This window comes from Hyperoodon ampullatus, assembly GCF_949752795.1.
Source record: "Hyperoodon ampullatus genome assembly, chromosome: 5".
Classification (NCBI taxonomy): Eukaryota; Metazoa; Chordata; class Mammalia; order Artiodactyla; family Ziphiidae; genus Hyperoodon; species Hyperoodon ampullatus.
The window spans coordinates 91,209,873-91,234,292 of NC_136918.1; the positions used below are offsets into that span (position 1 = coordinate 91,209,873).

Below are 24,420 nucleotides of genomic sequence, written 5' to 3' on the forward strand. Positions count from 1 at the left end.
TTAGTGTTCAAATATCTGTTTGAGTCTGTGCTTTCACTTCTTTTGTGTACATACCTAGAAGTGGAATTGCTGGATTAAATGGAAATTCTATATTTAATTTTTTAAGGAACCACCATATTGTTTTCCATGGTGGCTGCACCATTTTCCATTCTCACCAGCAATGCACAGGGGTTCAAATTTTTCTACATCCTCACCAACACTTATTGTTTTCTGTGGTTTTTTATTTTTTTTTAAGAGCCATCTTAATGGGTATAAGGTGGTGGTGTCTCATTGTGTTTTTTTTTTGAAATAGATTTTTATAGGAGTATAATTGCTTCACAATACTGTGTTAGTTTCTGTTGTACACCAAGGTGAATCAGACATATGCATACATATGTCCCCATAACCCCTCCCTCTTGAGCCTCCCTCCCATCATCCCTATCCCACCCCTTTAGGTCATCGCAAAGCACCAAGCTGATCTCCCTGTGCTATGCTGCTGCTTCCCACTAACTGACTATTTTACATTCAGTAGTGTATATATGTCAATGCTACTCTCACTTCACCCCAGATTCCCCCTCCTACCTGTGTCCTCAAGTCCATTCTCTATGTCTACATCTTTATTCCTGCCCTGCAACTAGGTTCATCAGTACTTTTATTTTTTAAGATTCCATATATATGTGTTAGCATACAGTATTTGTTTTTCTCTTACTGACTTACTTCACTCTGTATGACAGACTCTAGGTCCATCCACCTCACTACAAATAACTCAATTTCATTTCTTTTTATGACTGAGTAATATTCCATTGTATATATGTGCCACATCTTCTTTAGCCATTCATCTGTTGATGGACATTTATGTTACTTCCATGTCCTGGTTATTGTAAATAGTGCTGCAATGAACATTGTGGTATATGTCTCTTTTTGAATTATGGTTTTCTCAGGTATATGTCCAGTAGTGGTATTGCTGGGTCATATGGTAGTTATTTTTAGTTTTTTAAGGAACCTCCATACTGTTCTCCATAGTGGCTGTATCAATTTACATTCCCACCAACAGTGCAGGAGGGTTCCCTTTTCATCATACCCTTTCCAGCATTTATTGTTTCTAGATTTTTTGATAATGGCCATTCTGACCGGTATGAGGTGATATCTCATTGTAGTTTTGATTTGAATTTCTCTAATAATTAGTGATGTTGAGCATCTTTTCATGTGCCTCTTGGCTATCTGTATGTCTTCCTTAGTGAAATGTCTATTTAGGTCTTCTACCCATTTTTTAATTGGATTGTTTATTTTTTTTTGATATTGAGCTCCATGAGCTGTTTCTATATTTTTGAGCTTAATCCTTTTTCTGTTGCTTCATTTGCAAATATTTTCTCCCATTCTGAGGGTTGTCTTTTTGTCTTGTTTATGGTTTCCTTTACTGTGCAAAAGCTTTTAAGTTTAATTAACTCCCATTTGCTTATTTTTGCTTTTATTTCCGTTACTCTAGGAGGTGGGTCAAAAATGATCTTGTTGTAGTTTATGTCAAAGAGTGTTTTCCCTATATTTTCCTCTAAGAGTTTTATAGTGTCTGGTCTTACATCTAGGTCTTTAATTCATTTGGAGTTTATTTTTGTGTATGGTGTTATGCAGTGTTCTAATTTCATTCTTTTACATGTAGCTGTCCAGTTTTCCCAGCACCACTTATTGAAGAGGCTATCTTTTCTACATTGTATGTTCTTGCCTCCTTTGTCGTAAATTAGGTGATCATGTGTGTGTGTGGGTTTATCTCTGGGCATTCTATCCTGTACCATTGATCTATATTTCTGTTTTTGTGCCAGTGCCATACTGCCTTGATTACTGTAGCTTTGTGGTATAGTTTGAAGTCAGGGAGCCTGATTCCTCCAACTCCGTTTTTCTTTCTCAAGATTGCTTTGGCTATTTGGCATCTTTTGTGTTTCCATACAAATTGTAAAATTTTTTGTTCTAATTCTGTGAAGACTGCCATTGGTAGTTTGATAGGGATTGCATTGAATCTGTAGATTGCTTTGGGTAGTATAGTCATTTTCACAATGTTGATTCTTCCAATCCAAGAACATGGCATATTTCTCCATCTGTTTATGTCATCTTTGATTTCTTTTATCAGTGTTTTATAGTTTTCTGAGTACACGTCTTTTTTTTCCTTAGGCAGGTTTATTCCTAGGTATTTTGTTCTTTTTACTGCGATGGTAAATGGGATTATTTCCTTAATTTCTCTTCCTGATTTTTCATTGTTGGTGTATAGATATGCGAGAGATTTCTGTGCATTAATTTGTATCCTGCAACATTACCAAATTCACTGATTAGTTCTAGTAGTTTTCTGGTGGCATCTTCAGGATTTTCTATGTATAGTATTATGTCATCTGCAAACAGTGACAGTTTTACTTCTTTTCCAATTTGTATTCTTTTTATTTCTTTTTCTTTTCTGATTGCTGTGTCTAGGACTTCTAAAACTATGTTGAATAAGAGTGGCAAGAGTAGGGCTTCCCTGGTGGCGCAGTGGTTGAGAGTCCGCCTGCTGGTGCAGGGGACACGGGTTCGTGCCCCGGTCTGGGAAGATCCCACATGCCGCGGAGCGGCTGGGCCCGTGAGCCATGGCCGCTGAGCCTGCGCATCCGGAGCCTGTGCTCCGCAATGGGAGAGGCCACGGCAGTGAGAGGCCCGCATACAGAAAAAAAAAAAAAAAAAAAAAAGTGGCAAGAGTAGACATCCTTTTCTTGTTCCTGATCTTAGTGGAAATGCTTTCAGTTTTTCACCATTGAGTATGATGCTTGCTGTGGGTTTGATGTATATGGCCTTTATTATGTTGAGGTAGGTTCCCGCTATGCCCACTTTCTGGAGAGTTTTTATCATAAATAAGTGTTGAATTTTGTCAAAAGCTTTTTCTCCATCTTTTGAGATGATCATATGGTTTTTATTCCTTAATTTGTTAATGTGGTGTATCACATTGATTGATTTGCGTATATTGAAGAATCCTTGTATCCCTGGGATAAATCCCACTTGATCATGGTGTATGATGCTTTTAATGTGTTGTTGGATTCTGTTTGCTAGTACTCTGTTCAGGATTTTGGCATCTATGTTCATCAGTGATATTGGTCTATAATTTTCTTATTTTGTGATATCTTTTTCTGGTTTTGGTATCAGGGTGATGGCCTTGTAGAATGAATTTGGGAGTGTTCCTTCCTCTGCAATTTTTTGGAAGAGTTTGAGAAGGATGGGTGTTAGCTCTTTGCTAAATGTTTGATAGAATTCACCTGTGAAGTGAATTCTATCTATCTGGTCCTGGACTTTTGTTTGTTGAAAGAGTTTTAATTATGGTTTCAGTTTCATTACTTGTGATATGTCTGTTTATATTTTCTAATTCTTCCTGTTTCAGTCTTGGAAAATTGTACCTTTTGAAGAATTTGTCCATTTCTTCATGGTTGTCCATTTTGGCATATAGTTGTTTGTAGTAGTCTCTTATAATCCTTTGTATTTCTGCATTGTCAGTTGTGATTTCTCCTTTTTCATTTCTAATTTTATTGATTTTCATCCTCTCCCTTTTTTTTATTGATGAGTCTGGCTAAGGGTTTATCAATTTTGTTTGTCTTCTCAAAGAAGCAGATTTTAGTTTTATTGATCTTTGCTGTTGTTTTCTTCATTTCTATTTCATTTATTTCTGCTCTGAACTTTATGATTTCTTTTCTTCTACTGACTTTGGGTTTTCTTCTTTCTCTAGTTGTTTTAAGTGTAGGGTTAGATTGTTTATTTGAGATTTTTCTTGTTTCTTGAGGTGAGATTGAATTGCTATAAACTTCCCTCTTAGAACTGCTTTTGCTGTGTCCCATAGGTTTTGGATCATCTTTTCACTGTCATTTGTTCCTTTGTTTTTTTATTTCTTCTTTGATTTCTTCAGTGATCTCTTGGTTATTTAGTAGCGTACTGTTTAGCCTCCATGTATTTGTGTTTTTTACAGTGTTTTTCCTGTAATTGATTTCCAGTCTCATAGCATTGTTGTCAGAAAAGATGCTTCATACAATTTCAATTTTATTAAATTTTCTGAGGCTTGATTTGTGACCCATGATGTGATCTATCCTGGAGAATGTTCTGTGTGCACTTGAGAAGAAAGTGTATCCTGCCACTTTTGGGTGGAATGTTCTATAAATACCAGTTAAATCTATCTGGTCTGTTGTGTCATTTAAAGCTTGTGTTTCCTTATTTATTTTCATTTTGGATGATCTGTCCATTGGTGAAAGTGGGGTGTTAAAGTCTCCTATTATTATTGTGTTACTGTCGATTTCGCCTTTCATGGTTGTTAGCATTTGCCTTATGTATTGAGGTGTTCCTATGTTGGGGGCATAAACATTTATAATTGTTAATCTTCTTCTTGGATTGATCCCTTGATCATTATGTAGTGTCCTTCCTTGTGTCTTGTAATATTCTTTATTTTAAAGTCTGTTTTATGTGATATGAGTATTGCTATTCCAGCTTTCTTTTGATTTCCATTTGCATGGAATATCTTTTTCCATCCCTTCACTTTGAGTCTGTATGTGTCCCTACATCTGAAGTGGGTCTCTTGTAGACAGCATATATATGGGTCTTGTTTTTCTATCCATTCAGCCAGTCTGTGTCTTTTGGTTGGTGCACTTAATCCATTTACATTCAAGGTTATTATTGATATGTATGTTCTTATTACCATTTTCTTAATTGTTTTGGGCTTGTTTTTGTGAGTCTTTTTCTTCTCTTGTGTTTCCCGCCTAGAGAAGTTTCTTTAGCATTTGTTGTAAAGCTGGTTTGATGGTGCTGAATTCTCTTAGCTTTTTCTTGTTTGAAAAGCTTTTGATTTCTCCATCAAATCTGAATGAGATCCTTGCTGGGTAGAATAATCTTGTTTGTAGGTTTTTCTCTTTAACACTTTAAGTATATCCTGCTACTCCCTTCTGGCCTGCAGAGTTTCTGCTGAAAAAACAGCTGATAACCTTATGGGGATTCCTTTGTATGTTATTTTTTGTTTTTCCCTTGCTGCTTTTAATAATTTTTCTTTGAATTTAATTTTTGTTAGTTTGATTAATATGTGTCTTGGTGTGCTTCTCCTAAGGTTTATCCTGTATGGGACTCTCTGTGCTTCCTGGACTTAGGTGACTCTTTCCATTCCCATGTTAGGGCAGTTTTGGACTGTAATCTCTTCAAATATTTTCTCAGACCCTTTCTTTTTCTTTTCTTCTTCTGGGACCCCTATAATTCGAATGTTGGTACATTTAGTGTTGTCCCAGAGGTCTCTGAGATTGTCTTCAATTCTTTTCATTCTTTTTTCTTTATTCTGCTCCTCGGCAGTTATTTCCAGCATTTTGTCTCCAGCTCACTTATTCTTTCTTCTGCCTCCGTTATTCTGTTATTGATTCCTTCTAATGTATTTTTCATTTCAGTTATTGTGTTGTTCATCTCTGTTTGTTTGTTCTTTAGTTCTTCTAGATCTTTGTTAATGATTTCTTGTATTTTCTCATTCTGTGCCTCCATTCTATTTCTGAGATTCTGGATCATCTTTATTATCATTATTCTGAATTCTTTTTCAGGTAGATAGTCTATTTCCTTTCATTTATTTGGTCTTGTAGGTTTTTACCTTGCTCCTTCATCTGTGACATATTTTTTTGCCATCTCATTTTTTTTTTTATGAGTGGGATTGTGTTCCTGTCTTACTTGTTGTTTGGCCTTAGGCTTCCAACGCTGGAGTTTGTAGGGTGTTGGGTAGAGCTGGGTCCTGGTGCTGAAATGAGGACCTCTGTGAGACCTCATTCTGATGAATATTCCCTGGGGTCTCAGGTTCTCTGTTAGTTCAGTGGTTCAGACTCCGAGCTCCCACTGTAGGAGCTTCAGCCCAAACCCCTGCTCGCAAACCAAGAGCTTGCAAGCCACATGGGGTGGCCAAAAAAAAAAAAGAGAGAGTGTACAATAACAAAGTAAAAAACAAAATTAGACTAGAAAACTAACAGATACATTAGAAAGAATATAAAAATTAAAATTTAGATGAATCAACAACTGGAAGGTACAATGTACCACAATAGTAAAAAAAAAGAGGAGGAGAGAAAAGAAAAACAAAAGAAAAAAAAGGGGGGGGGGTGAAGGCCTTAGCTGTAGAAGGTGGGGCCTAAGCAAGGGTGAGGTTTGGGCAGCGGATGGGGTGTATGCTTAGGATCCACAGGGCTGGAAAATGCCCTGGGGGCTGTGGGGGGGTTGGGGCTTAGGCTCAACAGAACAGAAGGGGCCAAGGCGTGCCTCCCGCCCCCGTGTCAGAGGGCTGGGACCTCACCTGGGAGCCCAGCAGGCTTCCTGGTTTCAAGTGGGTGAGACAAATGCCCTCTGCTCCTCTCCTGCTCCTCCTCCCGGAGGGCCCCTCCCGCCTTCCTCTTCTGATTTCCTGACCTCCCTCCTATGTCCCCAGGACCAATGCAGCCAGGGGGAGGGGGTGCGCCCTGGAGGGCAGGGGACCAGCCTGGGAGCCCAGCAGGCTCCCCAGGCCTGAGTGGCTGGGGCAATTGCCTCCTCTCCTGCTCCTCCTGGGGGGCCTCTCCCACCTGCCTCTCCTGATCTCCCCAGCCTCAGGGTCACTGATCTTGTCTGACCTCCACTTCTTCTCCCCCCTCAGTACCCCCACATCCTACCAGTTCACTTGGGGGTTCCTCCCATCTCCTTGGGCATCAGGGTCCCCCACCAGCAGCCAGAAGGTGCTCTACTTGTGGAGAGACATGCTCATTGTGGTTTTGAATTGCATTTCCTTGATGATTAGTGATGTTGAGTATCTTCATGTATTTATTAGACATTTGTATATCTTCTTTGCAGAAATATCTATTCAATTCCTTTGCCCATTTTTTGGTTGCATTTATTGTTTAACAAATAACTTTTGGGGGCAGTCTATGTGGGGGACTATTCCTGGTGCTAGAGATATACCTATGAACAAGATATAATCCCTGTCTTGATTGTCTAGTGTGGGAGATAGACAATATATACATAAATGGACAAATATGCATGAAGTCAGAATGAAAAAAATGAAGCAGAGTAAAAGAATAAAAAATAATAGGAGTTAAGGAGTTATCGTTGATAGGGTGGTCAGAAAGTCCCCTCAGAGAAGAGGACACTTGAGCTCAGAGGAAAATACAGTAAGGAAATGTGCCCTGAATATTGTGTAAACATGTTCTATATTAATATATTAATATATGCTTTCATGGCATCTTGCTGCCTTATTTTGCTGTTTTTGTCCTTGTTCTTTTTTTTGCTTTTCCAACGCTTTGAAACAAAGTTTTAAAAATTATTTTTATTACAAAAACAAGGCATAGTTATTAATTATAAAATACAGATAAGGGCTTCCCTGGTGGCGCAGTGGATGAGAGTCCACCTGCCAATACAGGGGACACGGGTTCGTGCCCCAGTCTGGGAAGATCCCACATGCCGCAGAGCGGCTGGGCCCGTGAGCCATGGCCACTGAGCCTGTGCATCCGGAGCCTGTGCTCCGTATTGGGAGAGGCCACAACAGTGAGAGGCCTGCTTACCGCAAAAAAAATAAATAAATAAAATACAGATAAACAAATGAAGCAGAGTATCTCATACAATCTCCATGGTGGTTCCTTCTCAGGTTCTTTACTGGAGCGTCCTCATCTTCCTTACTTCTAACTGCTATAAGGCTGCTGAGCTCAACTCTTGAAACTTTTCTCTGCTCATTTCTTAGCTGATCATCTCAAACTCAACATGTATAGAACTGAACTCTTCATCTCTTCCTGCCCCTTCATTTCTCAGTCTTCTTAATAAATGTCAACTGGATTCTCCTGACTCAAATCTTAGAGTCATCCTGAACTTCTCTCTTTCTTGTTGTCTCTACCTTTAAATATATGTAAAACTCACAACTACCCACAATCACCATGTTCACTGACACCGCTTAGCCTGAGCCACCATTTCTCACCAGACTGTTGTGATAACCTCCTTACTGATCTCCCTGTCTCCACCCTCATCCCATCACTGTAGTTCTACATATTGCAGCCAGCAGTGATCCTTTCATAGTGTAAACTAGCCCATGTTCCCTCCTCGGTGCTAGGTTCATGCATGGCTTCCATCTTACTCAAAATAAACCCTTAATCCTCATCATAGCCTCCTTCTGTTACCTCTCTAAATCTCTCTCTAATCTCATCTCCATATTATACTTGATAATATGAAATTTATATTTGGTCTTTGTCCCAATATCTGGCACAGAGCTCTTAATTTGGAATTTCTTGAGTGATGAGAGCCATAAAGGTGTCTTTTATGTTAACAAGGTGACTTTTAGACTGTACCTATGGATAGGGTCTTGTCACCACAAGAACGAACCCTGTAATTAGAGAGTTGGAACTTTCAATCCCACCCCTGTCAGGGCAGAGGAGCAGGGCTAGAGATTGAGTTCAATCACCAGTGGCCAAATAATTCAGTCGACCATGCCTATGTAATGAAGCCTAAAAAATAAAAATTTAAAAGGACAGTGTTCAGATATCTTCTTGGTTGCTGAGCACGTGGAGATTTGGGGAAACTGGCATCCTTGGAGAAGGCGTGGAAGCTCTGTACCCTTTACTCATAACTTGCCCTATGCATCTTTGCCATTTGGCTATTCCCGAATTATATTCTTTTACAATAAATCATTGATCTAATAAGTAAAGTGTCTTTCTGAGTTCTGTGAGCCTCTAGCAAATTAATTGAACCTAAGGAGGGTGTTGTTGGAACCTCCAATCTGTAGCTGGTTGGTCAGTAGCCTAATTGACAACCTGGACTCACAGTTGGCATCTGAATTGGGGGAAGCAGTCTTGTAGGACTTAACTCTTAACCTGTGGAATCTGATGCTGTCTCCAGGTAGTTGGTGTAAGAACTGAGACATCCAGCTGGTGCCACAGAACTGCCTAGCCTGGACCCACACACCTCAGTGGAATCAGGTGCAGAACCCCAACCTACCTACCCTTTCCCCATTCGCTCCCCTCACTCAGCCCACGGGTCTCTTGGCTCTTTTGGGATCATTCAAGCTCTCCTGTTGCAGGACATTTTCACTAACTCCTCCTCCTATCTGGAACTCTTCCTAGGTATCTTCATGGCTGACTCCCTCACTTTGTCAAGGTGCCTTCTTGTATGTTATGTTATCAGAAAACCCTTCCATGACTGCCCCCACCTCCTTCTCATCATTTTCTATCTCCTTACCCTGAATATTTTTGTTTGTGTCATTCATACAGCTGTTTTTTATTGGATGTCCTACTCCCCAGTCTCCATCAGATGTAAGCTTCATAGGAGCAGGGGCCTAATTTGTTATGCACTGCTGTATTTCTAGGTTTTAATACAGTGCCTGGCACTGTATCATAGTAGCCCTTACTATAGTAGTAAATAATTATTTGTTAAATGAATCCTACCCACTCAGGGACATAGGACATATCCTTTGTCTTTTTCTAGTTGAGTGACTTTCTCACTATGTTCACCAATATTAGCAGTTACCATTTTCCTCCTGCCAGTTAGCCAGATTTTATTTTACATTTAAGTATTAATAAAGTTAACATTTTTGTAGGTTATTACCTATTTGTATTGTTTCTTTTTTGAATTTTTATTTTCATTGTTAGCCCATTTTTAAAATTGAGGTACGGGATTTTTCTTATTGATTTCTAAGGGCTCTTAATATTGATATATTAAGCACTGGTAATTTTCCTCCCAGTCATTTAAGAAGGAATTGAAGGAGCTGGACAGATGGAGAAGAGGATGGAAAGGGGAAAGGGACCCAAACCTAAGGGGACATCCTTGCCTTTACCTCCTTCTTGAGTCCCAACCTCATATTTCTAACTTTCTACTGCATATTCTACTGTTGCCCTAAACCCTGCATGGCTAAAACTCAGTGTATCATTGTGTCCCCCAAATAATGTCTTCGTGTTGACTTTTCTATTCATATTCACAGTACTGCTCTTCTCTCTGCTTCTCAGGTTAGAAACCTCTTGGTCATGTTTCTCAGTCTCTCTTTTTCCCTTTCCCATTCCTAGTTCAGACTTTCAGCACTTTTGCGCTCCAGTGTCCCACAGTGGGTTCGCTTTCTCTGTAATCTCCTCACTCTCGTCTATTTTGCATGCTTCCACAACATTAATCGTTCTGAAGCCTGACTCTTATTATGCCATTTCTCTGCTAACAGCCCTTTAACATATCCCCATTATTTAATTAATACCTTACAGTGGCATCAGATGTCTCCTGAGACCACAAATCACCCACATTTCTGTTTATCTTACTTCGTAACTTGTTGGTACTATCCACCGTCTTTGACCATCGCTGCACTGCCTGCCTCTGGGCCTTTAAGTCATGCTGTTCCCTGTCTCAGGAATGCTTGTTCTCCCATACTTGCCCATCAAAACCCTTCTTATCCTTCAAGGCTCAGATGAAATGCTGTTTCTTTCTTGAAGTCTTCCCTGGTCATGCAGTCCAGAAGGGATCTCTTTCTCTTTCAAACTTTCATGATACTCATGATTTGTCTCTTATAGGCAGTTGTTTTATTGACTTGCTATTTTTGCCTGCGTTTTATTTACTCTCATGGATTATAAACTCCTTGACAGCAAGGAGTTTTGTCTTGTTTATCTATCTTCTTACTATAGCATCTAGCAGCAGGCCTTGCACATAGCAAGTGCTCAGAAACTCAGTTCAATAAATTAAGGAAGTTTGAACAGCTCAGAAACCGTATTATAACCCTATATAAAAGACTAACTGAAGATCATTTTCAAAACCCTTTTTCACATTAGCCAGATTGTGGTTTGACAAAACTGGATTTTGTTTCTTTATATCTGGTTATTTACAGATCAGATAGAACTGGGATAGAATTGTCACACTGGAAAGGATTGCCTCTTGTTTTTCTCTACCTCCTTACGTGTTTTCAGTTGCAGTCAGACTTTGTTCTCTCCATCTTCTAAATGTACTTGCCAAACCTGTCTACCCTTCTCTAGAAAGTAGTTCTCAAACTTGGTTGAACATCAGAAAGCACCTGGGGAGCTTTTTAATTCCTGAAGCTCAGGCCTCACCCAGACCAAAGGAAACCAATCTCTGAGGGAGGATGCAAGCATAAGGATTTGCTTTTATAACTTGCCAGGTGACCCCAATGTACAGACAAGGTTGAGGACCCTCTGAGAAGAACTGTTCTCAGACCCTCATGTATATCAGAATCACCCGGCAAACATGCTAAAAAATGGGCCCAGACCCTAACCTTCTTCAGTGAGCTAGTCCTTTGTTCCTTTATGAGCTCTCCAGGCTATTCTAATCCACACCACCATTTGAGAACCCCCTCTAGCTAAACCTCTCCCAGGTCATATCATAAAACCTAAGTTAAAATTCATGGTTTTATTCACAAGGTCGTAGAAAATGATGTTTATTGATGGGAATTTCATAAAGCCTCTTTGGGGAACACATCAGGTTACATGTTGAAAATATGTTTACAGATGATGCTGTCTTCATGATGGCATCTCCTAAATGTCAGAAGGACATTTATTCATAGATTAGATTTAACTTTTAATGAAAATGAACTTTTTTTTTTTTTGGAATATGATGACAACTATTATTTTCTGTAAAAAAAAAAAAAAAAAAAAAAAGGAGAACATGAGATGTCTAATGTACACCTGTGGGATAAATCCATTACTCCTCTTTCTGCATATCCTTGAGTGCCTCTGGAGTAGGTGAGAAATAATTCTGTAATGTTGAAGGCTATTTCTGTTAGAGCTTAAGGTGGGATACTGTACAGAGAATTTTGGTTTCCTTTGTTCATGGATAAAAATAGACTCAAAGGACTGTCATTAACACTGGGAAAAAGGTTGTATGAGATTGAGACTATTGTTACCTATATTGTCCATCTGAATGCTTCCAATGTATAGAAAATCGAACTCCTGTCTTTTTTTTTCTGGACAGATATTGTGGAATTGTTCGTTTTTCACATTGCTGGTTACTATTCATCTCTGCTCAGATTCATCAGGCACACTGCATTTCTCCCTTCCTTTGAAATATTTTCATTTTGGGTTAGATGCTCTTTAAAGTCTCTTCTGGTTCAAAAAGTCTATGATTCTGACCCACTGGCTTCTCAACTTGAAATAATCAGGCTTTTGTCTCCAAACATGGCACTCCTAGCAGGAATAACTCAGCATAGGATGAGCATGTCTGCTTTACTTTTGATTTTTCCATTTATTTTCCCAAAAGGGCTTTGCATTTTGAAAGGTTTCATAGCAACTGAGTACCTAGACCATTATCATTGATATGGAGTAGGTGTAGAGCTTCTAGAATGTATGTATAGTATACATTGATTTTATTTAACAAGTAAATCAAACATTTCAAGCTTTTCAAGCCTTTGTGAAAATTTTAAAGGCTGATGGAAAGGAAATGGATATTGTTAGTACAAATGACATACAGCTCTCTAAATGTGTTTTGTTTTTACTTTATTCTCTATTTGTGGTTACTGCTCAAGAAATTTTGTACTTCTTAGTGAAGTAAGGAAAGACTACATTTTCTTCTATATTAAGACATTAATTTTATGGAGTTACTACATCAGATATACTAGCATATCTCAGGATTCATTTAAAATGGAAGACAGCAGAGAGGTTCAATTGAGTAAAATATTCCTTTTGTCTGATAACTGAAAAAATCTGAAATTTGAAATGTGTTTATAACTTTTTGCCTGTGGCATTCTTTTGTGTTATTGCCATTTTTTAACACCTGGTGTGATACATGTCTATTTACTTTTCCTTCTGATAACACTTATTCTTCTTCACTTCTTTCCTTAGAAGATAGAAGTGCTGTTTTATAAAAGTACAATTGTATGGGTTGTAAGTATTCTTGTTAGGCAGCAGAGGGCACTATGGGGCAGAGATTTCACAGGAAAAGGAAAGGTTTCTAAAAGATAGTGGGCAAGTGTTCTGGCTTCTGTTGATTGGCAGCTGTCTTGAATTATCCAATTACATGGTCCAAGTTCCAGTTTCATGGAAAGGATCTACAAATGTATATGTAGGAGGGGAAAATAGGCAAATAATGAAAATGAGATTTTTCATGTCCTTCAGATAAATAGTTCTTTTCAGAAGAGGGCCAGTAACAAGAAAAATATTCTTTTTAAAAATTGAGTTATAATTCCCATATTATAAAATTTATTATTTTAAAATGCACAGTTTAGTGAGTTTAAGCATATTCACAATGTTGTGTGACCATCACGCCTATTTAATTCCAGAACGTTTCATTACTCCAAAAAGAAATCCTGTACCCTAAAGTAGCTACTCCCCATTCCTTTCTCTCCTAGCCCCTGGCAACTACAAATCTACCTTCTGTCTCTATGGACTTGCCTATTCTGGACAGTTCATATAAATAAAATCATACAATATATGGCCTTTGTGTCAGGCTTCTTTCCCTTACTATAAAGTTTTCAAGCCTCATCCATGTTGTAACATGCATCAATACTTCATTCCATTTTATGACTAAAAAAGTTCCATTGTATGAATATACCACATTTTGTTTATCCAGTCATCAGCTGATGGACATTTGTGTTTTTTTCATGTTTTGGCCATAATGAATAATGCTACTGGGAACATTTGTGTACAACTATTTTGTGTGAACATACTTTTTATTTCTCTTGGGTGTATACCTAAGAGTGGAATTTCTGGGTCTTATAGTAACTATGTTTAACTTTTGAGTATCTGCCAAATGGTTTTCTATAGCAGCTGTACCATTTTATATTCTAGTAGTGTATGAAGTTTCCAGATTCTCCACTTCTTCACCAAAACTCGTTATTGTCTGTCTTTTTGATTATAGCTATTCTGGTGGGTGTGAAGTGGAAGTTCATTGTGGTTTTGATTTACATTTCCAAGAAATAGAGACTTTTAAACATTTAGGATTCATGCCTTTATTTCAAAACTACAATCTACTTTGCTATATCATTCTAAACAAACCATCCTTCCATCTTCTGGGTAGTCTATTGGGCTATAGTGGAATGAATTTTAATAGTGTTTTCCTTCCTCTCTCCCCCTCCCCACTTTCCTCCTTCTCTTTTTCTCTCTCCCTCCCTCCTTCCCTTCTTTTCCTTCCTTTCTTCTGACCAGATGCTGACAAAGCTACTTTCCTCGTGGGTGTTAACTCCTCTGAGCTGGTGAAGGGCTTGATCCATCCTAGAATCAAAGTTGGTAATGAATATGTTACTAGAGGCCAAATTTAGAACAGGTAAGGTATTTCCAGAGCATTACAATTCTATGATCTTGTAGTAATTGTACACATGTCGTATTTGTGTATATTTCAACTTCTGATGATGTCTGCAGCAAGAACTTCTATAAAAAAGTGACTTTGATAAGTATTCCAAATGTTTTCATCTGTGATGCACACCACAGTAAATGCTCTTGTGTTGAGTCTTTCTAGTCTGAAATATGCCATTTTGACAGTTTTCCCTTAGGTAATAAGTCTCTTTGCAGATGCAGGCAAGTCCTTTACTTGTTGTGGTCAACATCTTTGTTGTCCAGCTAAGAAGTTTTTAAAGCTATTGGTTTCTGACATGAATAAAATTGGCAAATTGACATCTATCACCTATTTGGAATATTGACTTTTTAGGCAATCAGACACATTCATTAAGAGTTTCAGAACATATGCTGAAGTTAGCATTTGAAGAGAGGGGAAGAATGAGAATAGAAGTGAGAGATGGAAGGTCATATAGGTTTTATTCAGTATTCAGGAGAATGTTTTAACTATAGAATAACAAGTGCTCTGAGGACTGCTGATCCTGAGGCTTTGCAATAAAGAGTCCCGGAGCTGCCAGGTAATGAGAACATCTAAGTATGCTAGTGCATTTCAAAATAATAATTTACATCTGTTATGTGTTAGTCAGTATGAGGTAGGCCATGCTGCAGTAATACACACACAGTAAAATCTCAGTGACAATAAAGTAGGCATTTATTTCTTACTCATACCAAGTCCAATACAGATTGGACCACCTTCTTCAATTTTGCACTTAGGCCATCTGGAATGCAAGGCCTCCCATGTTGCTGCACAGGGGAAAAGATGATTTGTAAAGAAAATACACCCACTTTAAATGCTTGGGGCTAGAAGTGATATCACCTTTACTAATATTCTATTGGTAAGAATTAGTCAAATTCTCTTCTTAGCTACAGAGGGGCTGAGAAATGTAGTCTTTCTGGAAAGAAGAAGTGGTTTGATCACATACAATATGTATAAAGCATTCATATTATCTCCTTCCATTCCTACAATGCTCAGAGTTAAGTACAGCAGGGATACTTAACTTATGTTTTTCCCAGTTGAGGAAACCAAGGCTTAGGGAACATAAATAACATTCCAAAGGACACACAGCTAGTATTCAGGTGACGCTTAGACTGCCTTACTCTGTATACATCTTAAATTTGAAAATGAGATAGACAAATGTGCAAATTTGTGATAGAAGACAGTTATTTTGACTACAATAAACTCTCTTTCTTTTGGTTTATTAAGGCATCTGGTGTGACTGTGTTATTTAAAACAGTTCAACAACTAATTAAAATCAATTTCCTAGTTCAGCTTACTCTATAAATCAATAATTCTTCCTCTACCGTAATACCAATTCTATGGGATAATTTGCTTACATTTTTGTCCTCTGTGGTAATCAGAGTTCCTTGAGGCCATGGACTGTGTCTAATTTATCTTAATACCTCAACATCTAGCACAGTGCCCTGCAAGCAGTAGGTGCTCCATAAATGGTTGGGTTTCTTTTTTTTTTTTTTTTTTTGCAGCTTTATTGGAGTATAATTTCTTTACAATGTTGTGTTAGTTTCTGCTGTGTAACAAAGTGAATCAGCTATATGTATACATATATCTCCATATCCCCTCCCTCTTGCACCTACCTCACACCCTCTCTATCCCACCCTTCTAGGTGGTCACAAAGCACTGAGCTTATCTCCCTGTGCTATGCAGCTGCTTCCCACTAGCTATCTATTTTACATTTGGTACTGTATATATGTCAATGCTACCCTATCACTTCGTCCCAGCTTCCCCTCCCAACCCCTGTGTCCTCAAGTCCATCCTCTGTATCTGTGTATTTATTCCTGTTCTGCCCCTAGGTTCATCAGAACCATTTTTTTTTCTAGAGTCCATATATATGTGTTCGCATACTGTATTTGTTTTTCACTTTCTGACTTAATTCACTCTGTATGACAGATTCTAGGTCCACCCACCTCACTACAAATAACACATTTTGTTTCTTTTTATGGCTGAGTAATATTCCATTGTATATATGTACCACATGTTCTTTATCTATTCATCTGTCTATGGACACTTAGGTTGCTTCCATGCCCTGGCTATTGTAAATAGTGCTGCAATGAACATTGTGGTACATGACTCTTTTTGAATTATGGTTTTCTCAGGGTACATGCCCAGTAGTGGGATTACTGGGTCATATGGTAGTTCTATTTTTAGTTTCTTAAGGAATGTCCACACTGTTCTCCGTAGTGGCTGTATCAATTTACATTCCCACCAACAGAGCAAGAACGTTCTCTTTTCTCCACACCCTCTCCAGCATTTATTGTTTGTAGATTTTTTGATGATGGCCATTCAGACGGGTGTGAGGTGATACCTCATTGTAGTTTTGATTTGCATTTCTCTAATGATTAGTGGTATTGAGCATCCTTTCATGTGTTTCTTGGTAATCTGTATATCTTTTCAGAGAAATGTCTGTTTAGCTTTTCTGTCCATTTTTGGATTAAGTTGTTTGTTCTTTTGATATTGAGGTGCATGAGCTGCTTATATATTTTTGAGATTAATCCTTTGTCAGTTGCTTCATTTGCAAATCTTTTCTCCCATTCTTAGGGTGGTCTTTTTGTCTTGTTTATGGTTTCCTTTGCTGTGCAAAAGCTTTTAAGTTTCATTAGGTCCCATTTGTTTATTTTTGTTTTTATTTCCATTTCTCTAGGAGGTGGGTCAAAAAGGATCTTGCTGTGATTTATGTCATAGAGTGTTCTGCTCTGTTTTCCTCTAAGAGTTTTATAGTGTCTGGCCTTACATTTAGGTGTTTAATCCATTTTGAGTTTATTTTTGTATTTGGTGTCAGGGAGTGTTCTAACTTCATTCTTTTACATGTAGCTGTCCAGTTTTCCCAGCACCACTTATTGAAGAGGATGTCTTTTTTCCATTATATATTCTTGCCTCCTTTATCAAAGGTAAGGTGACCATATGTGTGTGTTTATCTCTGGGCTTTCTATCCTGTTCCATTGATGTATATTTCTGTTTTTGTACCAGTACCATACTATTTTGATTACTGTAGCTTTGTAGTAGAGTCTGAAGTCATGGAGCCTGATTCTTCCAGTTCCACTTTTCTTTCTCAAGATTGCTTTGGCTATTTGTGTCTTTTGTGTTTCCATAGAAATTGTAAAAAATTTTTTCTAGTTCTGTGAAAAATGCCATTGTAGTTTGATAAGGATTGCATTGAATATGTAGACTGCTTTGGGTAGTATAGTCGTTTTCACAGTGTTGATTCTTCCAATCCAGAAACATGGTATATCTCTCCATTTGTTTGTATCATCTTTGATTTTTTTCATCAGTGCCTTATAGTTTTCTGCATACAGGTTTTTCGCCTCCTTAGGCAGGTTTATTCCTAAGTATTTTATTCTTTTCTGTTGTAGTGGTAAATGGGAGTGTTTCCTTAATTTCTCTTTCAGATTTTTCATTGTTAGTGTATAGATATGTGAGAGATTTCTGTGCATTAATTTTGTATCCTGCTATTTTACCAAATTCATTGATTAACTCTAGTAGTTTTGTGGTAGCATCTTTAGGATTCTTTATGTATAGTATCATGTCATCTGCAAACAGTGACAGTTTTACTTCTTTTCCAATTTGGATTCCTTTTATTTCTTTTCTTCTCTGATTGCTGTGGCTAAAACTTCCAAAACTATGTTGAATAATAGTGGTGAGAGTTGGTACCCTTGTCTTGTTCCTGATCTTAGTGGAAATGGTTTCAGTTTTTCACCACTGAAAATTACATTGGCTGTGCTTTTGTCATATATGGCCTTTATTATGTTGAGGTAGGTTCCCTCTTTGCCCACTTTCTGGAGAGTTTTTATTATAAAATGGTTTTGAAATTTGTTGAAAGCTTTTTCTGCATCTATTGAGATTATCATATGGTTTTTATCCTCCAATTTGTTAATATGGTTTATCACATTGATTGATTTGCATATATTGAAGAATCCTTGGTTTCCTGGATAAACCCCACTTGATCATGGTGTATGTTCCTTTTAATGTGATGTTAGATTTTGTTTGCTAGTATTTTATTGAGGATTTTTGCATCTATGTTCATCAGTGATATTGGCCTGCAGTTTTCTTTTTTGTGATGTCTTTGTCTGGTTTTGTTATCAGGGAGATGGTGGCATTGTAGAATGAGTTTGGGAGTGTTCCTCCCTCTGCTATATTTTGGAAGAGTTTGAGAAGGATAGGTGTTAATGCTTCTCTAAACGTTTAATAGAATTCACCTGTGAAGCCATCTGGTCCTGGGCTTTTGTTTGTTAGAAGATTTTTAATCACAGTTTCAATTTTAGTGCTTGTGATTGGGCTGTATATGTTTTCTATTTCTTTCTGGTTCAGCCTCAGAAAGTTGTGCTTTTCTAAGAATTTGTCCATTTCTTCCAGGTTGTCTATTTTATTGACATATAGTTGCTCATGGTAATCTCTCATGATCCTTTGTATTTCTGCAGTATCAGTTGTTACTTCTCCTTTTTCATTTCTATATCTGTTGATTTGAGTCTTCTCTCTTTTTTTCTTGATGAGTCTCACTAATGTTTTATCAATTTTGTTTACCTTCTCAAAGAACCAGCTTTTAGTTTTACTGATCTTTGCTATTGTTTCCTTCATATCTTTTTCATTTATTTCTAATCTGGTCTTTATGATTTATTTCCTTCTTCTAACTTTGGGGTTTTTTTGTTCTTCTTTGTCTAATTTCTTTCAGTGTAAGATTAGGTTGTTTATTTGAGATGTTTCTTGTTTCTTGAGATAGGATTGTATTGCTATAAACTTCCCTTTTAAAATTGCTTTTGCTGCATCCCATTGGTTTTGGGTCATTGTATTTTCATTGTCATTTGTTTCTAGGTATTTTTTTATTTCCTCTTTGATTTATTCAGTCATCTCTTGGTTATTTAGTAGCATGTTGTTTAGCCTCCATGTGTTTGTATTTATTACAGATTTTTTCCTGTAATTGATAGCTAGTCTCATAGCACTGTGGTCAGAAAAGATACTTGATATGATTTCAATTTTCTTAACTTTACCAAGGCTTGTTTTGTGACCCAGGATATGATCTATCTTGGAGAATGTTCCATGTGCACTTGAGAAGAAAGTGTATTCTGTTGTTTTTGGATGGAATGTCCTATAAATGTCAATTAAGCCCATCTAGTCTAATGTGTCATTTAAAGCTTGTGTTTCCTTATTTATTTTCATTTTCGATGATCTGTCCATTGGTGAAAGTGGGGTGTTGAAGTCCCCTACTATGATTGTGTTACTGTCAATTTCCCCTTTTATGGCTATTAGCATTTGCCTTGTATATTGAGGTGTTCCTTTGTTGGGTGCATAAATATTTACAATTGTTTTATCTTCTTCTTGGATTGATCCCTTGATAATTATGTGGTATCCTTCTTTGTCTCTTGTTATAGTCTTTATTTTAACGTCTATTTTGTCTGATATGAGAACTGCTACTCCAGCTTTCTTTTGATTTCCATTTGCATGGAATATCTTTTTCCATCCCCTCACTTTCATTCTGTGTGTGTCCCTAGGTCTGAAGTGGGTCTCTTGTAGACAGCATATATACGGGCCTTGTTTTCTTATCCTTTCAGCCAGTCTGTTTCTTTTGGTTGGAGCATTTAATCCATTTAATTTAAAGCAATTATTGATATGTATGTTCCTATTGCCATTTTCTTAATTATTTTGGGTTTGTTTTTGGAGGTCTTTTTCCTTCTCTTGTTTTTCCCCACCTATAGAAGTTCCTTTAGCATTTGTTTTAAAGCTGGTTTGGTGGTGCTGAGTTCTCTTAGCTTTTGCTTGTCTGTAAAGGTTTTAATTTCTCCATCAAATCTGAATGAGATCCTTGCTGGGTAGAGTAATCTTGGTTGTAGATTTTTCCCTTTCATCACTTTAAATATGCCTTACCACTCCCTTCTGGCTTGCAGAGTTTCTGCTGAAAGATCAGCTGTTAACCTTATGGGGATTACCTTGTATGTTATTTGTTGCTTTTCCCTTGCTGCTTTTAATATTTTTTCTTTGTATTTAATTTTTGATAGTTTGATTAATATGTGTCTTGGCATGTTTCTCCTTGGATTTATCCTGTATAGACCCTCTGTGCTTTCTGGACTTGATTGACTATTTCCTTTCCCATGTTAGGGAAGTTTTCAAGTATAATCTCTTCACATATTTTCTCAGACCCTTTCTTTTTCTCTTCTTCTTCTGGGACCCCTATAATTCAAAAGTTGGTATGTTTAATATTGTCCCAGAAGTCTCTGAGACTGTCGTCAATTCTTTTCATTCTTTTCTCTTTATCTGCTCTGCGGCCATTATTTCCAGTATTCTATCTTCCAGGTCATTGTCCATTCTTATGCCTCAGTTATTCTGCTATTGATCCCTTCTAGAGTATTTTTAACTTCATTTATTGTGTAGTTCATCATTGTTTATTTGCTCTTTAGTTCTTCTAGGTCCTTGTTAAACATTTCTTCTATTTTCTCCATTCTATTTCCAAGATTTTGGATCATCTTTACTATCACTATTCTGAATCCTTTTTCAGGTAGACTGCCTATTTCTTCCTCATTTGTTTGGTCTAGTGGGTTTTTACCTTGCTTCTGCATCTGGTGCATATTTCTCTGTCTTTTCATTTTGTTTAACTCACTGTGTTTGCGGTCTCCTTTTTGCAGGCTTCAGGTTCGTAGTTCCTCTTATTTCCCTTTTCTGCCCCCAGTGCGTGAGGTTGTTTCAGTGGTTTGTGTATGTTTCCTGGTGGGGGGGACTGGTTCCTGTCTTCTTTTGTGTGGGGCTGGATCTTGTCCCTGTGTTGGGCAGGACCTCATCTGGTGTTGTGTTTTGGGCTGTCTTTGAACTTAGTATGACTTTAGGCAACCTGTGTGCTAATGAGTTGAGCTGTGTTCCTCTCTTACTAGTTGTTTGGCATGGGTTTTCCAGCACTGGAGCTAGTTGGCCGTTGGGTGGAGCTCGGTCTTAATGTTGAGATGGAGATCTCTGGGAGAGCTCTCACCAATTTATATTACGTGGAGCTGGAAGGACTCTGAAGGTCTCTGGCAGCCCAGTGTCCTGGACTCAGCTCTCCCAACTTGGAGGCTCAGGCCCAACACCTGGCCGGAGCACCATGACCCTGCCAACTGCATGGCATGGAATAAAATGAAGAAAAAAAAAGTGAACAGACAGAACCCCAAAACAAATGGTAAAAGCAAAACTAAATTGACAAAATCACACAAAGAAACATACACACACACTCACAAAAAGAGAAAAAAAAAAAAGGAACAGAGAAACCAAACCAGTAAACAAATCCACCAATGAAAACAAGCACTAAAAACTAAGCTAAGATAAACATAAAACCAAAAATGAATCAAATGCAGTAAGAAAACCCCAAGGCTACAGTTGCTCCCAAATTCCATTGCCTCAATTTTGGGACATTTGTTGTCTATTCAGGTACTCCACAGTTGTAGGGTTTATCAAGCTGATTGCGGGGATTTAATCTGTTGCTCTTGAGGCTGCACAGAGACATTTCCCTTTCTCTACTTTGTTTGCACAGCTCCTGGGGTTCAGCTTTGGTTTTGGCCCCACCTCTGTGTGTAAGCTGCTCTCAGGCATCTCTTCCCCACCCAGAGAGGAGGGTGTTAAAGCAGTGGCTGATTAGGGCTTTCTTACTCCCTCAGGCTGGTTAGAGGGAGGGGTATGGTAGTCATAATTGGAATGCGGGCATGCCTGCAGTGGCAGAGACCAGCATGATGTTGCAACAGCCTGAGGTGCACCGTGTGTTCTCCCAGGGAAGGTGGCCCTAGATCATGGGACCCTGGCAGTGGCGGGCTGCACAGGCTTCTGGAGGGGTGTGGGTAGTGACCTGTGCTTGCACACAGGATTCTTGGTGGCAGTGGCAGCAGTAATAGAGTTCTTTGCTTGCCTCTGGGGTCCAAGATGTTAGCCATGGCTCATGCCTGTCTCTGGAGCTCACTTAGGCGGTGCTCTGCCATCTGTGGGCACATGGAGCAGGAAGCCCCTCTCCTTACACACCCCAAAACAATGGTCTCTTTATGCTCCATCAGGTCCAGACTTTTTCTCGGACTCCCTCCTGGCTAGCTGTAGTGCACTAGCCCCCTTCAGGCTGTCTTCATGCAGCCAACCCCAGTCCACTCCCTAGGGTCCGACCTCTGAAGCCCAAGCCTCAGCTCCCAGCCCTCACCTGCCCCAGTGGGTGAGCAGACAACCTTCTCAGTCTGGTGAGTGCTGGTTGGCACTGATCCTCTGTGTGGGAATCTCTCTGCTTTGCCCTCTGCACCCCTGTTGCTGTGCTCTCCTCTGTGGCTCCAAAGCTTCCCACCCCCATCCACACCAGTGAAGGGACTTCCTAGTGTGTGGAAACTTTTCCTCCTTCACAGCTCCCTCCCAGAGGTGCAGGTCCTGTCCCTATTTTTTTATCTCTGTTTTTTCTTTTTTCTTTTGCCCTACCCAGGTATATGGGGATTTTCTTGCCTTTTGGGAAGTCTGAGGTCTTCTGCCAGTGTTCAGTAGGTGTTCTGTAGGAGTTGTTCCACATGTAGATGTATTTTTCATGTATTTGTGGAGAGGAAGGTGATCTCTACGTCTTATTCCTCTGCTATCTTCAAGGTCTGCCTATATTTCTTTTTTGCAGAGGTGTATGTTAGCCATTCTGTACTTCCTATGTATTCTAGACAGCTCTGGCTTGATATTTCACCAAACTGAAATTGACTTCTGGTTTGGGAACTTGACACACCATTGAGACCAAGCTGAAATCGTTTTCCAGCATTACATCCCTGTATAGACTTTTCTGAGCAAGGTCCAACAGTTGCCACTCCTCCCTGCTGAAGTCTACAGTTACATCCTTGAAAGACACTGATCCCTGAATGTTCTTCCCGGACATCAGATACACCTCTTCACTCAGCCTCTAGAAGCTCCCTGTGCTCACCAGCCCCTCACCCACGCTCTTTCAAGACAGTGGCCATTTAATCACAGCCATAAATGTTAAAATAAACAAACTATTGAGCTGACATTGAACCGTTCTCAGCAGGACAAGTAGCTAAGCTATTTCTTGGTAGTGAGGTTAGAGATGTTTGGCAGCTTCTTGGCTTTTAAGACATTCACCACCACATGCCTGCATGACATGCTATGATTATAGAAGAGGACTTGCTCTGCGTAAAACTAATGAGCCCATAGGAGGACTGAAATCAAACCTTCGTCTCTTTAATATTGTGTTCTCAGGGACTTACTTACTACCCCAGCCTCTACTATAATGGAATCAGTGAAGCAAGCTAATATATTATTATTCAACAGTAAAAGAAAAGAAGCCCTCATCCTCCATCCTCTCCCTCCCTCTCCCACTCTCCCTCTTGCTCATGCACTCTCTCTATTTCTCTCTCTCTCTTCTTCCATCTCCTGGAGACAGAGTAAGAAAGCACACTGTAAGGCTTTTCTTTTCTTAGGAATTGTACTGACTTTATAGAGACAATTGTCATGGCTAAGAATAGAGATGTATATGCTGTTGATGACAATTGCAAAAGATGGCAAAAATTCTTGCAGTGTTAACACGCTATACAAAACTTAGTTCTAGCTCTAATGCTAACTAACTCTTGGACTTTGGTCAACTACTCCATCTCTCTAGCACCCGTGAAGTAGTTAAATTCTTCTGTGTGTCTTAGTGGTGGGGTGATTGGCATCTAAAGGGGATAATTCTCCGTGTATGAGCGTGTCCACACATTGTAGGAGGTTTTGCATTCCTGCTCCAAGGTGCTAAATACCAGTAATACTCTCAGTCACTATGACAATGGAAAAATGCCCACCCTGTTTCCAAATGCCCCCCTCACTTAGGGGGAGGTACCATCCCGAGTTGAGCGGCACTATACGTGATTATTAGGAAGTAAGGTTCTTCAGGCCTAGTATTTTATGATTCCAGGAGAGTTCTAACTGTGCTGATCAGAAATAAGTTATTTTACTTTAAAAAGATTAATAATGATCGAACAATAATAATAATCAGTAGCCATTGAATGCTCACTATGGGTGCTATGCTATGTGCTTTGTATGGATAGCTTATTTAATCTAAGAGCAAGCCTGCAAAATTGATCTTATTTACATTTCCATTTTATAGTTAAAGACAGTGAACCTTAGAACAATTAACTGCTCAAGGCAACATGGGTAATAAATACTGGATTGAGGGTGAGGAAGTGATAAAAGTGGAAAAGGGATGGG

The 24,420-nt window shown here is 38.7% G+C and overlaps 1 protein-coding gene across 1 annotated transcript in view; it reads left to right on the forward strand.

The window, feature by feature from the left end:
* Positions 1 to 24,420, forward strand: part of MYH15 (myosin heavy chain 15) — a gene marked incomplete at both ends in the record, with an annotated part of 182,920 nt that overhangs the window by 28,046 nt on the left and 130,454 nt on the right. Inside the window, 2 exon segments of the mRNA XM_079705269.1 lie at positions 14,064 to 14,168; positions 14,171 to 14,181. Of these exon segments, the coding sequence (XP_079561395.1) occupies positions 14,064 to 14,168; positions 14,171 to 14,181 (116 nt within the window).